At 45.1% G+C, this 17,673-nt stretch overlaps 1 protein-coding gene across 7 annotated transcripts in view; it reads right to left on the bottom strand.

Moving 5' to 3' along the window:
- The window catches only part of GPATCH8 (G-patch domain containing 8), a 55,644-nt gene that overhangs the window by 26,557 nt on the left and 11,414 nt on the right, over positions 1 to 17,673 (bottom strand). For 2 of the 7 annotated variants that reach the window (XM_077190907.1, XM_077190904.1), the window contains exons 2-4: positions 13,491 to 13,565; positions 12,480 to 12,514; positions 5,569 to 5,641 (exon numbers count right to left, since the gene is read on the bottom strand). Coding sequence is in view for 1 of the 7 variants with exons in the window: in XM_054649455.2 (XP_054505430.2) it covers positions 5,569 to 5,641; positions 13,491 to 13,565 (148 nt within the window). In the remaining 6 variants the exon portion in view is untranslated. Of the gene's footprint in view, positions 1 to 5,568; positions 5,642 to 7,779; positions 12,440 to 12,479; positions 12,515 to 13,490; positions 13,566 to 17,673 lie in introns of those variants that run through there. The other 5 variants (XM_077190905.1, XM_077190902.1, XM_077190906.1 and 2 more) reach the window with 3 other exon arrangements.

The following is a 17,673-nucleotide window of genomic DNA, read 5'->3' as shown; positions in this document are numbered from 1 at the left end:
AGGATTGAGGTTCCTGTGAGGACATGTGAAGATACAAGAAGATAAGAGAGCGATCACAGCTATTTCTTGGGTAAGACTGCCAAACCAACCCATACCTAATGAATAAAGGCACTGTTAAGCATTTTTATCCGCCTCTCCTGTGTTTTCCTGTATTTATTACAAAGCTCCAAAACCCAGAAAGAAATCTGACACCCCTCAGTCCCTCAGATGCTCATTGTTCCATGTTCACAGGCCTGACACCCATCCACTGTCTGCCTCCACGAGATCAGAGGAGCCAACAAATGGAAAACACATGAATATCTGAGCTGAAGCCATTTGGCGAGCAGGTGACAGCACCAGGATTCAAGACCTTGGAATTCAAACCCTGAGCTCATTTCTCCAAGCTGCAGCTGCCAAGTGATCACATTTGTGACTGATCTCAGTTGCTTGAGTGGTCAAAGCTCTGTTTATTGCTCCCCACAGCCTGAGAACATCCAGCAAAGGCAGTGCCTGCAGCCACCTGGCAATGCCCTGAAATGGAGACTCAGATCTGGCTCCATCTCACAGCTGGGAGCACCCCAGGGGCTGCCAGGAGAGGACATTTCCTGCCTGAGCCACGGGATCACAGCTTCACCTGCAGCTCTGAGCAGCTTCCAGCACTTGTCAGACACTTCTGCTCTTCCACCCTGCTCAGCCCTTGGACCAAGAGGGAATGTTTTCCCTTTGCTGAACAGATTTGGGGAGGAATGTGCCAAAGAACTGCACCATAGTGATGCTGAGGGGGGAAGTGCTGACTATATTTATCCTCACAGAAATTGCAAGTCAGAGCACAAATCCACTTGTGCTTTTTCTTTTAATTGAAAACCATGCAACAAAAATACAGCTTGATGGAGGAACTGGATTTTAGCATTTGCTAACAAATTTGTTATACCTGACTTTGCTACCTAGCTGGATGTACTCATGAAAGGACAAAATAAACCCAAAGCACTTTCTATTAACTGCTGCTCCCTGTATCACCAGGATGATTTATACAATCAGTGTGGGGCACACCTTGGTCAACAGGAACAGCACTGCCCTGACAGTCTGTGCAGGTTTATTGTTCCAGCCTGAGTGGAAGGGAACCAGGATGCAGGAAGGGTCCCCAGCCCTGCATGGCACTGCCAAGAGAGACACAGGCAGGGCCCTGCCCTCTCCTCTCAGTGTTACATCAGCAGAGCTGCTCCCCAGGGAGATGGAAGCAGCTCTTCCAGAACAGTTACACTGAAATGATGCCAAAACTTGGCTAAAAACATAAGCAAACATGAAGGAAGTTATTACTGAATAGGCAGAGGAAGCAGGGCACAGAAGGTATTTCTTCAGGACCAAAGGCTACAGGGAAAGTTCCTGCCACTGTAAGGACCTGTCCCAAAAGAGACATCCCTACCCCAAACAGAACCACTTGCTGCTTCTGTTTCCTGAGTACTGGAGATAATCCAAATCCCAGCACAGACCAGCAGCCACCCACCTTGAAACTCCTTTTGGTTTCACTCTGAGCATTTTCATGACAATAACCAAGCACTGAATGAGCTGCCTGAGCCCTTGAGAGGAGCAAGCACAGGAATTCCAGAGCTACACTGAGCCCCCCACATTACCTGAGCTGTTTGATTCACAGCTGAGACACTGGGGAGCAGCTCTGCCATGACAAACCCTGTGATTCCTGTTGCCATAGCAAAGTACTGCATTGGGATTCACCTCTCAGAGATACCACAAAAGATCAGGAGAATCTTGGTCTTGGGAATACTGTGGGAATATGCAGGAAATCAATGCCTTAAAACATTTCAAATTAATCATACTGGACACAGTTTGTGGTGTAGGGGAACTTTTAACTGCTTCTATACTGGTGGTGGGGCTGTTTGTAAAGGGTCAAGGCTGCAATCAGGCAAGCATGTTTACAACAGAGAACTTCAGAGAAGCAAATCTGTGTTGAATGCAGTTGTTACCCAGACTGGCTAAGGATGAGCTGGACCTGTCCCCCAGAGCTGGTCAATCCTTCCTCAGAGCCCCCTCCATATGGCCAGCAAACATCAAACCTTCCTCCTTCCCTCTCCAAACCCTCCCTGCAGAGCTGCCCACCCTCCCCAGGCCCAGCTATGACCCAGGAAGCAGCAGGACAACCTACTCAGTGTCCCCTGATCTAATTAAATGAGATCAAACTCCTGGTTCCAGTCTTGCAGATATACCTCTAGAGTACTATTACTTCATATTAAACACACAAGTCCAAAAGGAAAAGAAAAAATCCAGAAGTTTTCAGCACAATTATTTTTTTCGTCAAAAAAATTATCAGGGAAAAGGCAAAGAGCTTATAAAAATATTTTCAAATGTACCATTCAAATTATCCCATTTCTGCACGTCAGTCTCCTGGCTTTTCATAATACTACTTTAACTTAATGGGAAATACTCATTCCAAGAGAAATCATTAGAGTGTGGTTGAATTCAGATTTCCCTCAGCCCTCTCATTCCCCTCCTGACTTATGTAACTCCTAATTTATTCACAATCCTTGGGCTCATTTAGCCCAGGACTTCACACGAAGGTCAGGCAATGCTTTTAACTGATCTTTTGCTAGTTTCATTTCTCCAGGAGACACAAAATCCCGGATTATCAACTACAGGCATTCCCCCAAAGATAAAACAGGCTGCAATCACCATTTTCTCACTTGTCACAGCACAGCCATCCCATATCTCTATGGAAAAGTGGCTCCCTAAGCCATATTTTCCAAATTAATAAAGATCCCTGTCAACTGGCAACCTCCTCTCCTGCTTTTTCATATTCACTGGCTGTTAGCAAGCTGAAGCACCATTTCCAAATACAACACAAGTTATTTGTGGGGAAATATGATGAAAAACATCAGGGAAAGAGATGAGCTGAAGGATGACTCTGCTGAATTCCTTGGGAGTATCTCTGAAGCAGGACTGGCATGGTCAGAGCTGACAGCACTGTCCCTGCCTGGTGCTGCACTCAGCACACAGCCCAAATGCAGTGAAATGTGCAGATGTTTCACACAGCTGGTGACAGCCACATCACTCAGGGCATGGGCTCTGTGTTCCCTACCCAAGGGCTCAGCTTTTCTCAGTATTACACCACAAGGCAGCTGCCCCAGGGGGTACAGAACTCCTCCCCCTCTGGAATTTTCCTGAGAATGAGCCACGGTGTACAACACCAGCAGATTTTTACCAGCAGCAATTGGCAAGTGTAGATTTTAGGCTGCTGCAGGTACCACCCAGAGACAGCTGAGCACTCTCACCACAGGATTCCATCCCCCAGTGGGTGCTCAGGATGAAGGAACCATCACAGGGTAAAGTCCTGCAGCGTGAGCTTCTTGCTGAACAACACCACAAGGCTACAAGAAAGAAACATTTCTGCCTGCCAGATGAATCCCTTAGGGATTCAAGAGAACTAAAGAGGGAGCCCCAACTCAGACGAAGATCTAGAATTAAAAGCAACATCACAAAACTCAGCACACTGAACTCATCCACTTCCTTTTAAGTTGAAGTGCAGAGAAAGTAGCTGAATGCAGTATCAATTCCATACATGCAACCTCAAATTTTTGAAAGTTTGATGGAAGGACCTTCTGCAGAGGGTCAGAACCACACCCACAGCTCAAGGCTGCTTGAAGGGGCTCTGTTTCTGCTGCACCTCCTCACCACAGGCTGTGTAAGATTTTAGCTCAAGCAGTGTCAAGCAGGAAGAGTTTAACAGGAACACACCTACATCTCTTTAGAAACCTCTCCTGGTCTTTCCTGAACAGGGGAGTGTGGAAGATGGGAAGAACTTCTGTTCTGTTCCTCCCTTCTCACTGCACATCAAATGTCTCTTCAAACTTTTAGAATAAGATTAAAATTGGATGCAAATGTTTCCTTCCTGACATTTTGCATTTGGATTTTTGGGCCAATCTAAGATTCATGAAGAAAGGTCACTGGATAATGAATTAAACACTCTCAACACAATCATCACCAAAGCCACAGGCTCTGGCTGCTGAGAACTCATGAGGAGAAAAGCTGGAGCAGCAGCAGCCTCTCCCTTCCACACCCTCTGCCTGCCCAGAGCTCTGGAGAAGTTGGCTGGCAGGTGGACAGGGCACTTCTACCTCCCAAAAGGGCTGAAATTCCTGCACATGCTCCAAAGCCTGCATTAGGAAGGCTTCAGCACTGAACTGGGTTAAACTGGGGGTTATTGTCACTCCTGTGACCATGCAGGAGGCACAGGAAAGCCCTCAGAGCCCACATCCACGATTTGCTCCCAACCAGCAGAGCTCCAATGATGTGTGAGAGATCTGGAACAACTCCAGCACAGAGAGAGGCACAGGGGGAACATCTAAATCTGGACAAGGCTCAAAGTGCAAATTCCTGCTGGGCCCATGGGACATGGTGACAGCACCACCCCCTGCCCTGACTCCAGACCTAGCCCCATAATCCAGCTCACTGCAGCACATCTGAGCCTGCAGCACCCTTGGGCTGGGATCTGGGATCCACCTGGGGCTGGGACAAGGCTTTTCCTTCTTTCAAGTCTGTGTTTCCACTCTGGTGACACACAGAGCAATACAGAGCACCGAGTTCCACCCTGTGATGCACATCCCACGTGCCAAAGGAAAGGCCCAGAGGTGACAGCTACAACCCCACCTGAGGTCTGGCCCCAGCAGGGACATGAGAGGACAGGAGAGTGCCATGCATAAACCAGAGAACTCCAATAAACCACGTTAGAGGAAGCCAGAAGCATTAACCTGCAAGGCAGCCCTGCCTGAGAGGTTAGAGAGCCTTAGTCCAGGGATTAACAAGCATTGCCAGAGTTTGGGGAATTCATTACCTCTCTGCACAGTCCTCCACAGCACAGACACCCCCATCTCTAAGGGGCTCACTCATGGAACATGGATTATAAACTCCCAGGTCTTCAGACTACAGGCACAGGAACATGAGTGAGTTACTGAGGGGTCAGGGCACAGCTGAGCTTCAAACACTGCCACGGGTTCCTACAGAAATGGGGTTCAGTGTCACAGGAAGGATTCAGGCTCAAGACAGCAAGGTCTGGTGTGTGCTGGGCCAACCCACTGAGATTTGCTAATCCCTGACAAACTGCTGGGAACAGGAATAAATCCAACCTGTGACAGTCCTGTGGAGAAACCAGGAGTGAGCCTCTCCCATCCAGAGAACCTCTGCCACCACTTGCCATCTTCAGTGGGCCCTTTCCTGGCCTTCTAATGGCTTCTGACTCCAGTGAGCACTGACAGATCATGGGAACTACCTGAAATCTTTCATTTTTAACACCAAAACATCAGCACAGTTGGAAGCAGCACCACTCCCTGTCAGTGTGGAAAGTGAATTCTCCTTCCTCCACACCAACTCTCACACATCCAGCACACACACAACTCTAACCTGTACCAACAAGGGAGGCAGCAGCTCCCACTTGCAAACTGCTGAATACGAAACTCAACAGTGCAATTGTTTGGATATATTAATAATGGAAAGAAAATCTAATCTAGGAACAAAAAGCAGAAATAATTTTGTTAAAGACCGAGGCTGGAGTTGAAGGTTTCAGACACAAGGGACTGGACTTACCCTGCAGTGACTTTCCCAATCCCTGGCCCAGCTTCCAGCCATGTTTCTGGAGTAAGCGATGTCCAATATTATCCTGACAGACAGAACAGAGAAAACAAACCAAAAATATTCCAATAATATATTCTTCCCTTCCCACTGACATTTAAACATGTGATGAGCAAGAGATTTTTCTACATATATATGCATGCAAAAAAATGCTACTGAAAAGGCAATATATGCCCAATAAAGGGAAAGACAAATGTCAAAAATTGCTGGCTAGAATTTTTCCAGGGGGATGGGTATTGGGGACGGTCACTTTCTGATGGTGTGCTGGGCAACTTTTGTGCATCACGTTTAAAAGAAATAAAAAAATAATAAAACTAAAAAGCAATGTGGAAGAAAATAAAGTGTACCAATAAAAATTGACAGTAAAAAGCATAAAATCAAGCTATTTATACAATCATATCCATCACCTAGACAGCACCACTTAAGATTTTTTTTGTAAAGAAAATCTACAATGTGTTTAGTCATTTTGTTTGTGTGTCAGGCTTTTATAATACTGAGTAAGTTGTAAGTGCAAGACTGCCCCACCACTAGAAACCAAAACACAATCAGAGCAAAATCCAGGCTAGACTTGATTGGGTTTTTTTTATATATGTATATATATATATAAACTAGCATGCAGCCAATATTAAACTGAAAAAACAGTGAGGTTAGTAAAACAAAAAAAAATAAAATCAATTAAATAAAATGAGCTCAAGCACAGACTGGGTGATGCATTTCACATGTAAACTAACAAAAATACTAAGATGTTAGAATGAAACAGGCCTAGCAATAAGTTAACAGCAAGGAACCATTAGTGCATGTAGGGGAAACAATAAGCATAATGTCTCATCTTCCTAAAAAAAAAAAAGCTATTTTGGAATAACTGGAAAAGTACTGACGCAGCAATTAAGTGTCAGCTTTTGGCAATGGGGCTGAGCAGGGCTCAGTGTGGAAATTGTTGTGTTTTCTGCAGGGTTTCTGCCCCCAGACAAAGGGCAGAGCACTCACAGCACCCTCGAACCACCTCAATCTGCCAGCTCGCCCTCAGTGACCAGTTCACCCAGTTACAGGCAGTGACCAGCTCCTCAGAGAAGGACTCTTGGCTGGGACCTTGTTCACCTTCCAATCACAGAAAATAAAAATAAAAATCAGGTAGGAACTTGTTGATTATTAATTATCATCAGGCAAACCACAACCTAAGGTATCGCAGAAATATCCTGAATTATAACAGGATGTGACTCCAGAACACTGAGTGGTACATGGAATCCAAAAAATAATTATATCTATATGCTGCAGGTTTCTTTAATTAAATAACAGTAATCAACAGAAACCAGAGTAGGTTTTGTCACTCCACAGTGAAGAAAATGACCACAGGGTTTGCACAACTTTGGTGAATCAGCTTGAAAGGCACAACTTCCCAAAGATATTGGCTGCATGGATACATTTTTCCTCAAAATGATGTTATCAAGTACAAATTTTGGAATTTTTTTTTCTGATATCCTAGTAAAGTCAGACATTTTTGTATTCCTGTATTTCCCAAGGAATAATGTACATTTTTCCCACACTTCTGGCTCTGCCCCAGGACATAATTAGGGCTACATGGAAAAAAAAATTAAACTAGGGGACATAAGGAAACTTCTGGGGATAAAAGGTCAAATGCAAAAAAAAAAAAAAAAAAAAAAAGGGAAAAAAAAGGGAAAAAAAAGAAAAAAAAAAAAAAAGGAAAATAAACCACAAAAGAAAAATAAACAAGGATGGATCCCCACCAGGATCCCCACCACAGGCACCATGGAGAAGGCTCTCTGTTGGGAACACAGGAACACTTACCTGCAGGCCAATGCCAAGGACCACAGAGTGCCCCATCCTGGCACAGAGGGGCAGCAGCTTGGGAAATGTTTGGGATAAAGCACTGATTGCCCTACCCTGAACAAAGGACCATTAAATCTAAAAGTTGGTGCTGACAAAAATGGCTGCGTTTTCCAAAAGGGGAAAAAAAAAAAAGAAAAAAAAAACAAAGAAAAAAAACAAAAGAATTCAAAGGACAAGGAGTACTTTGCAGTCTTGGCCAAGGGGAGATGAGACATTGTGCTGACTGTGTGTGTTATGAATGCACTAAAATAAAGACAGATGAAGCAGAACGCTATTCCAAAAGCAGTGCAAGTGGAGTGAAAGCATTTCCATACGAACCTGGCTTTAAAAACTGGGCTGTCAAAAGAACAGTTAAATGTAACACAAAGTAAGAAACTGTCCAATCACTAATGGTAGTTTTTTTCTTTTGCTTTGTTTTCAATTCACTGCTTGCAAGTAATGTATTTATTAAAGAAGAGTGAAAGCATAAAATAAATTCAACAAGTCAAGACCAGCTGGGAGATTCAAGAGCGGTGTGTTGTGACTGACAGTGGAGGGGGAAACAAATGTTAAAGGGAAAAAGAAAAATTTAGAAAGGTTATACACATTAGCACCACTTTTACAGACCCACTCAAGAGGATGGTCCCGAGTTGTTTGACATAAATTGGGATTATGAACATTGCCCTGTCTCAGTTCCCAGGAAGGGGCTGTTTCCCTCCCCGCTCCAAACTTTTCCATTTGTTTGTTTATGCAGTGGAACTACTCCCTAATTTTAGCTCCTCCTCAACTGAAATGGAGCATCTTCTGTTGCACTGAATAAGGAGAACAACTGTAATAATTTAAAGTTAATATTTGAGTAGAGACCTGGCCATCACTTTGCTCCTTTCTGGCCATGTTCAGCTCCTCCCTCCTTTTCCAATGGCTAACCCAGACCTCTGATGGAGGCAGACTGACAGAACTGCTCTTCAGTGCAAAAATTAAAATCCTGCCCTAAAAATTAAATAATGGAAGGCCAGGCTTGCTTAGTCCCACGTGAGAGCCTGTCTGCTCTCTAGGGAGCATCCAGGGATATTGGGACCAAAATGTGATATGGGACAACAAATGTTGTAACAGCTGACAGCTTTTTTTTAAAGTGCAGTTTTAAGTGAAAGTTCTGTAAAGTACAGCTACTTTACAGCTACATAGAAGAGATGGGGCTTTTCACAGCAAGCTTCCTGCCCATGTCAGGAGCTGTCACTCCTTTTGAACAGACTGTCCTCACATGCAGCAGTTTTCCTACAAAAGAGCTGCAGTGATGCACAGAAACACCACAGCCCTGGGAGGACAGTGCTCATTTCTCAGCAGAGGGCTGCCATGAGTCTCATCACTTTCTTCTGCTGCCATTTGGGAGCTCCTTGTATTACAGCACAATCAAAATTGAGGCAGCCAAAATAAGTCTCCCAAAAGGTGTTTGGGTGAGCAAGGGAGCTCTCCTGGCCACGTGGGCACAGGCTGTGGGATGCTCCATGCAGGGAGAGGGGCTCAGCAGCTCTGGGTGGGACAATGCCAGCTCTGGAGCTGGGCAGCACTGATGGAGAGCTTTGCTCTAATGACAAAGCAGAACTTCTCCAAAGGTGTAGGAAATGCAAGGCCTTGGGTCTACCAGACTTCACAGAGCTGGGTAAGCTGCTTTGGAAAAACCTCACCCAAAGTGACTGGGCTCCAGCAGCCCTAACTGGCCTGCCAGATCCCCTCCTGTGCCCTGACCAGATGCCCTTGTTTGCTTTCCATGCAGATCAGTCATTCCTGAGCCAGACATCCCCAGCACAAATTTCTGATAACAGTTTGGCCAATAGGAAAAAAAAATTGCTTACAATTAAAAGATGGGTAGAAGCCCAAGGTTTTGATGGTGCCTGTGGGATGTAACCCACAGCAGCAGTTTTGCCTAGCACAGGTTTTCCATGAGATCCCCACGATCCCATCACTCATCCCGGCCCGGGCAGGAACCATTCCTCTCTTGAGTGGATTGTAAGCTGTGCTGACTGTGTATGGAGGAATCTATAAGCAAGGATCAGATGCTACTGGGTGAACCCATGCAAACAAGAGGTTGAAAAGATTCCCAAAACAAAACCTAGAGCTCACTACAGATGACACAATGAAGACCAGAGAGAAAAGCCAAATAGTAATGCTACACCATTCAGCTTCCAGAAGCACATTATTTATAGCGCTGTCCACATATGGCTGCTGCTAAATGTCAAATCAGCAGCCTCATCAAATGACACTTTGGAACTAGTGGAGTCCACAGATCTGTACAGATTTCCAGTGCCACAACCCGGCTCCGGCTCGGCCAGGCTGTGCCAGCCCCTGGTGCCCAAGCACCACCGACTGCAGCCTGGCACGGGGGCTCAAGGCACCCTCATGGCACCGAGCAGCATTAGAGAGAGGGGAAAGGACATTTGTTAGTTAGGACAAGGACAAACTAACAAGCTCCAGCATAAGTGGGTGATTCCCAGTCTGGCCTCCAACCTGCAGCGGTGACGGCGTGGGTCCACCCCTGACACTGCCTGCATGGGGCCAGGGCTGCTTCTTGGGGGCTCTAAGGGCTGTCTCCTACTCCATCTGCACTGCTGGGATGAGGAAAACCAGGAATTCACAGCAAAGAGACTCAATAAACAAGTAGAGATAAGGAATTAATGTGGAGAAAATCTGGATTCTATTAAAGCTGCAATAATTTGTGACTTCCCATTCGAGTACCTCAACTCAGTGAACTCAAAATGCCCCAAAACAAATGCATGCAGCTTCTTGAGTTTAGAAAAAAGGGTGAAGTGCTCTGATTTTTCAAGGACATCAGTGACTGCACTGACATGAACAGCCAGTGTAAGTGCAGCATCTTTCAAAGCACAACAAGAAAAAAATGTTACTTGTGGGAGGGGAAAAAAATATCAGTATTTGTAGCTCTGAAGAGTCCATTGATATGAAATACTTTCTCCAATTTAGTAATGGAAAACAGCTGGCACTCGTTCAGGCCACGTCCATCCCTAGCTCCTGGCAGCTCTGTTTTCCATAAATGTACTCTGGTTAGAGTTGCATGTTTCAGAGCAGACATCTTTGGCCTAAATGAGCTGCACACAGCAGGATTTCCACAGGAACAACACCACCAGTAGGCTAATTGAGGACATGTTTCAACATTGTAATGATCTGTAGACTCCCAAACCTATTTTTCCAGCCACCTTTGAGTTGCATGCTGTAGCAGTACAGTCAGCACCTCTCAACAGATAATGCTGCAGAGATGGATGTCACATCATGGGGACTGTCACAGGGACATGGCACAGGAAACACTCCCCCCATCTCCAAACACCTGCAGGCTTTGGAGCACCTTCCTGTCACTAAGATGTGGGAAGCTGCAAGGAACATATTTATGAGAATATACTAAATCCATTCTTTGTTCTGAAGAATGACATTTTAACTGGGAAGCACTTTGATCTGCCATGGTCATAAACAAAGGGTGTTCATCACCCAAACTGTTTCCATACCATGAAGCATAGGCTCACTCATGACTCTGAGCAGATTCCTTGGAAAAGGCCAGTTGGATTGCTAACAGAACTGGTTAAGGATTAAAATCCAATTTGTTAATGCTGAAAATACCTAGATGTGTGGTAGTTCTAAAACATCAATTTACCTTTCCTCCTTCCCACTCAATTTTGGTTCTGGGTGAGCAAACAGCATAAAATAGAAGGGAAATAAAAAGCCAAAAGAGCAGAATGAACCCTCCTTTCCTGGTAAAATATCTTGCAGGAGAGGTACCCCCCTGAATTCTGCCAAGGAAACTCTCCCTTCTGGAAATGTGTGTAATTTGCCAATTCAAAGTGCACACTGATCGTTAATAGTGCGGAGGCAGAATCACCTCCACAGGTGTCAGGAAACACAACAAAGTAATTCCTGCTTCCCAGATGGGGAATTAAGGAATCAATGATGTATTTTTACAAAGACCACGTGAAACCTCAGAAGTGACCAGTTTGTTTCTAACACCACCCTTGCTCAGGCCAAACCCCTCCCTGTGCAGCAGCCACAGCTCTGAAATCCTGGGATGGACACTGGCACAGCTGCCCTGGGAAGTGCTGGAGTCACCATCCTTGGAAAGGCTCACAGGCCATGGAGATGTGGCATTTGGGGACATGGGTTAGGGGTGGCCTTGGCAGTGCTGCAGGACTGGCTGGACTCAATGAGCTTAGAGGGACTTTCCAACCTTAATGATTCTGTGATTCTCTTAGGTCAGACAAAAGAAGAGTGGAACAAACTTGATTTTAAAGAACAATTTAAGGTTTTAACTCTTTCTCCTCACAAACCAAGCCATTCTCTTGTCCTCTTTATCCAACTGTTTTCAATTAGGTTGAACTGTATCTACCCAAGGAGTTGTAAAGATTAAAAATGTCCTGACATTTGGATAGTGAGAGACAAGAATAAAATATTAAAGCCATAATTTAACTTTTTTTTTTCTCCTGCAGTTCAGCATTAATCAAACTGCACAAAGCATTACTTCTATGGAGGATGAGATCTGCACAGTGAGCCCATGTGGGCCCAGGGTACCTGCTCATGCTCTACACACTTCCATAGGCATCCTTCCCTCTGGATCACCAGAGATGTAATCTGTGACCTCTTCTATTCCTCTCTTTGGGAAAGCACTTTTGGAAATCAGGTAACCAGTCTAGTCTATAAGCAGCATTTGAATTATTTTGAAATGCTAATTTCCAGAGTGGCCCAGAGTAGGCTACCAACACATATTTCCCATTATATTTCCATCCAGCTTGGCATTTTAATTCAAATCCCCGTGTCCCAAGGTAAGACTGAAGTATTCAGGAGAAGAGTGAATACCAATTCCCATCTCTGCAGCATTATCTCATGCGTCATCAATTACTGCCATGCCTAAATCTAGCATCATGCCAGCACATTAAGACAGTAGGTACTATATGCAGTGTTCACTGGACCAGAAGAACAGAAATAAGAAGGGGAAAGGAAACCCTAGAGAAGAAATTAAAAAAGGCAGACCGTGCAATACAAACCAGATCATGGCTGCTTAGCTAATATGGGCCAACTGCTGCGGAAGAAAAACGTCGAACACCCCAAGTTGTGTAAATTTCTGGTAAACATCTAACACGCACACAAACACACACAACACCAACCTACACACCAACAAAAATATACAGTGGGCTTTGGCTAACCCTGGTTCTTCTAGGGGCTGACTAATGTGGAGAAACTTGAACTGAACTTCAATTCATAGGCAAAAGAAACACTTGACAAATACTTTCTTAACAAAATCTAGACTTAATCAGAACACCACTAAGTGTCCCTTGATTATTCACCACAAGTTTTCCTTTTTCTGAAGGAAACTGCAAATGAACCTTAGCTAAGGCTAAATGTCAAATGTGGGTCCAGTTTAAGCTGAACAAGCTGCTGTGCCTAAAACCAGCAGAAGGCACTTTGCAAAGAGAAAAATTAAGAAGCTCCAAGAAGATTAAAAAATCAAAACTAAACAAAACCTACTTTTTCCTCATCTTACAGCAGGAGTCTTCACACCTAACTCAAGGTAAAGCAATTTTAGAGAAAGGCTCAGGGCAGCTTCAGCTGCATGGGAAGGACTGCTGGACTAACACTGATCCCTGTCTCCATACCGCCAGGTGTCATTCTAACACTTTAAACACACCGGTACTTTTCCAAAAATATAAACTAAAAAGGATTAAAATGTATTTCACTATACTACTCCATCAGGTTCACATTTAAATTAAACTGATTCCTCAAAGAAAAGTATAAAACCTTAAAATAAATATCTCTGAAAGAATGTATTATTTTAAATAATTCCTGAAATATCATGTTGAACTCAAATTTCAGGTTTTAGTTCTAGGACTACTTCAAGATCAAATCCCAGGCCCACTTAAGGTCAGCATGCATTTTACCACCAAGGACCCCTCACTGCCACCAAGGTGCCCACTGCTCTCAGATTTGCCTGCATTCACATCAAGGACCATCCGACACGGCCGAGCTCCGGGAACGCTGCTGGTCGGGGGGGGCCTTACCGATTCGATGGGCTTGTCTAGAGACGCCTGCTCTATCTCCAGGTGCCCCTCTTCATACTGATCAAAGTGATTGCCCTGCAAGAGAAAACCAGGCTCAGCTCCACAGCACACATTTCCAACAGTTTAGTGTCCAGATATGTTTGGTTAAAGTGTTATATTTCATATAATTTTGCTAACAAATGAACTTATTAAATACAGGCTCAATTCAGTGTATCAGCTATAAGTTTTCAGGGTTTTTTTGTCCTAAGTCAATTTGATGACAATAATAAACTATTAAAGCTGGCAAAATATTGAACATTTACAATGACAATGCTTCTGGATTTTTTTCCTTAGAAAGTCTATAAAAACACTGAGCACAGGCACCAGTGCCAGCATGGAAAGCAGACGTGACAAGGAGCAGCAGGAATGGATGTCCCCACCACTGGAAGGCTTTCCCTGAACCAGGAATTTGCTTGAGGGATACACGTGATTTCATACACCTTAAGCCAACAAAACCCCACAGTGGTACCAAAGGAAACCTGTCCCTGTGCCCACAGTTGTTGGTCCATGGTGAGGAGCAGCCCTTGCTACAAATCTGAACAGTGATCTGTCTGTGGAAGTGATCCCCAACACACCACACAGCCTTATTCCTGAAGCAGCCCCCCTGCCAGCTGACCACCATCCTGCTTGGAAAAATTGCATCTTCCCACGTTTTGGGGTGAATATTGAGCATGTAGGTTCCTGAGCTAGAATGGCAATGGCAATCTTTGATCTCCAGAACAAGTGTTGGTGCTGGAACACAACAGTGAAGGGCCATTTCAGGAAAAGCAAACACCTCCACTGCAGCTCTACCATAATTTGAGGTTTCCGAAACCTCAAATTTCTGAGATTTCAAACATGGTGAACCATTTTGGGCTGTTCAATAGGTCCATGATGCAATATATCCACCGTCACTGGCACAGACCTGGAAAGGAAACACTCAGACTTTCCAGCTGCACACTTGGAAGCAAAAGAAGTGAGATTCCTGCAGCTGGGATGAGACCAAAAGCCACTGAAGGGGGTGGTTTCAGAGGGCTCTCCTACATTCCCAGGCCCCACGCAGTGTCACAGGAGCTCCAGGAGTTGCCAAGCCTTGGCTGCCACCCCCAGTCCCCCCTCAGTACCACTGGAACCTCTGGCTGCTCTGTGCACACCAAACCCCTGGCAGGCTCTGTTTGCATCCCAGCTCCACAATCCCTTGGAGCAGGAACACACAACACTGCTGCCAAGAGAAACATGTTGTCACCCTCCTCCTTCCACCAATACCAACTTTTCCTTCTGCAAGAATTTTAATGGAAGCCAGCACCCGAAAGAGCAAACTGCAGTTGGAACAGACTGACAGCTGGAACACTACAAGCCAGGCAGCAGCCTCCAAAAATCCTCTGGAAGGAGTGTTCCTATGCAGCAATGTAAATCTGCAAGGGAACATCCTGAGTAAAACCTGGTGCCAAGAGAAGGTGCTTTGATGCTGGTGCCCCAACTTCCAGCCCATCCATCACCTGCAGGCCCTGGTGGTGAGTTCACCCTGGCCACGCTCTGCTCCTGGGCATTGCCTTTCCCAGGGCCTCTCCAGAGCAAATCTGGGGTTTAATCTGCAGGCAGCAATCCACTCCCACTCTTTTTTTTTGGACAGCCTTCAAGGAGCAAGCTGAAGGCAAACTTACTATGCACAAGCAGTCGTTGAGCTGCTTTGGAAGGGTAACAAAGCTCAGAGACAGCGTGGTGTGGATGCACAGACTTTGTGTGTGAGAAGTCCAGCAGCCCACACCAAAATACACCAAAAACTTGCCTCAGTGGCTGGGGGACACCCCAGCCTCCCAAAATAGAGTGCACAAAGAACCAGAACAGTCAGGAGCGCACATGCTGCCAACACTGGCAAAAACACATTGCTAAACTTCACCTATTAAAACATTAAACTCACATAATGTTCAGTTAACCAACAGCTGAAACCCTCTCAGCACAAACCCAGACACATCCCTGCACCTCCTTTCACCTGCTGCCTGCAGGTACTCAGCACACACCTCGAAATGATCTGGAATAGTGAAATCCTGCTGCCCACTCCCCAGCTCCCCTGGTGGCTCCCTGCCAAGGCACTGAAAGCTGTTTGTACCGAGGCAAGGGTCAATCCCAGCTCGAGGGCAGCATGCCTTGCTGCTCCAGGCTTCCCAAGTCACTTCTTCAGTGCTTAAAACAACATCTCCTCCCTGAAACTATGCAAAAGGCTGGGCACTCCCTGTGCCATGGCCAGAAAATCAGAGAGCAAACAAAGCCTTTATCTCTGAGTTCTGGTGATCCCACCACTACCCACTCCATGGATTTTTTTGGGGGTTATTTTATATTTTCTTATTCTTTGGGGTTTATTATATACTTGATCTCTACTTGTTCCTGGTCCAAACAGCTGCAATACTAAAACTGGAGATTTCCAGAGAGGCAGGTGCTGCCTGTCTCTGTAAGTCCTGGGCATAAAAAGGCCATGGAGCACAGGGAACAGGCCCTGTGGGAATGCTGCCAGCCTGCTCCTGGCTCAGGAGGGTGTTTTAGGCTTGGAAATTCAAGGCTTCAAAATAACAAAGTGTCCAAACGGAGCCAAAATCAATACCCATCACAGAGACAGCTCTTTATTTATCAATACTTAGAAAAAATGATAAAGGGAAAATTCCCTTCCACCATAAAGCAGCTTATCCTGGAAAAAGGCAAGCAGACAATCCAATGGTTATTGTGAGGTTGGATTTATGGGGGTTCAGGCCAGTGATGTTTAATCAGCTAAAAGAAAAATAAAAATGGCTCTATGGCTATGGCCACAACAATGCTGTTTGCCTTCATGAGATCCCAGGCCTTTTGGAGCTGGAAGCAGCACAGTCTGTCCCTTTGCTTCTTCATCCCTGGAGCTGGCTAAGGAACAAGTTGGGGGGAATTCCATTTGTTTCCCTCTTTTCCAATCCTACAAACTGGTGCATTGAATGTATCCATAAAACATTTCTGGTTTGCTGTACCTTAAGACAATGAATCAGAAGAACACAAAATACTTTAACACTTAAATCCAACAATTAAATAAACCCTAAATGCTGGATCTGTTGAGAACACATTTCTGGCAAACACAAACCCCAAGCACTGACCGTGTTTCAGTATAATTCTGAAGTGTGTCTTCTGCAGACAAGAGATGCTTCCTACTTCAGAGGAAACCTTTATGTGAAAGGAAGAATTCAACCCCATGGGTACTAGGACATGAAATAACAGCTGCACTAAACCCAGCACTACTCAAAACCTATTCCCAAACCTTCTTCCTGTATGACTTACAGAGATGCAGTAAATTCCCAGCCCTGGGAGCTTCCAGTGCTCCTGTGGACAAGGATTTTGGGGCTGACTGCAGCCCCCTCCTCCCACTCATCCCCTGCCCCTCCATTTCACAGCTGCTTGTATCAGGTTCTCCCACTTCTGCTTTGTGAAACAAGATGTGTTGCACTGTCCCTTTCTCACAGACACTTCTCCATCCACCCTGGAACAGCAGAGCAAGTAAGATGAGAGGCTTCCACTTAAGCACCATTTATTGCTCTTTGTGCTACACTGGGTGCTCCGACACTGGTGTTTCCCTATAACCACACTGAAATTCAAGATATTTTCCTACTTCATGAGAAGCAAGGACAAGCCTCCAGCATGCAAACACTCCTCATTACACACCAGACACACCACTTGGCTTCCTTGTGCATTCTTCTCCAGGAGCCAACATGTTTGTGCCCTGTAATTTTTGTGTAATATCGTCTGAACTTTGGCTCTCTATGCACTCTGGTTACTCACAGTCACATGTTCTCTGCTCTCTCCTCCACTTTCCCATTGTTTGAACTTTGCTTGAAGCTCTTGGCCAAACCTTCTTAGAGCCCTCACACACTGAATATGACATTTGAAAGATCAACCAACAAAAGTTGCCTCCATGTCAGATTTCAACTCTTGTTCTCCCTTTTTTGGACTGTAAATACTTTGGAGCCCTGGCTCAACAAATGCCATTTTGTCCCAGATCATACCCAGTGGAGTTATTTCATTTCCTGGGACAATTCAAGTTAATAGTTCTGGGGAAGAGCATTGCTGCTTCCTTCCTACTTACAACATCCCAAACATTGTGGCAGTGAAACCACACCCAGTCAGCATCATAAAAAAAAAATTAAGAAAC

The sequence above is a fragment of the Agelaius phoeniceus genome, chromosome 26 (assembly GCF_051311805.1).
Source record: "Agelaius phoeniceus isolate bAgePho1 chromosome 26, bAgePho1.hap1, whole genome shotgun sequence".
Taxonomy (NCBI): domain Eukaryota; kingdom Metazoa; phylum Chordata; class Aves; order Passeriformes; family Icteridae; genus Agelaius; species Agelaius phoeniceus.
This window is presented reverse-complemented; position numbering and strand designations above follow the sequence as displayed.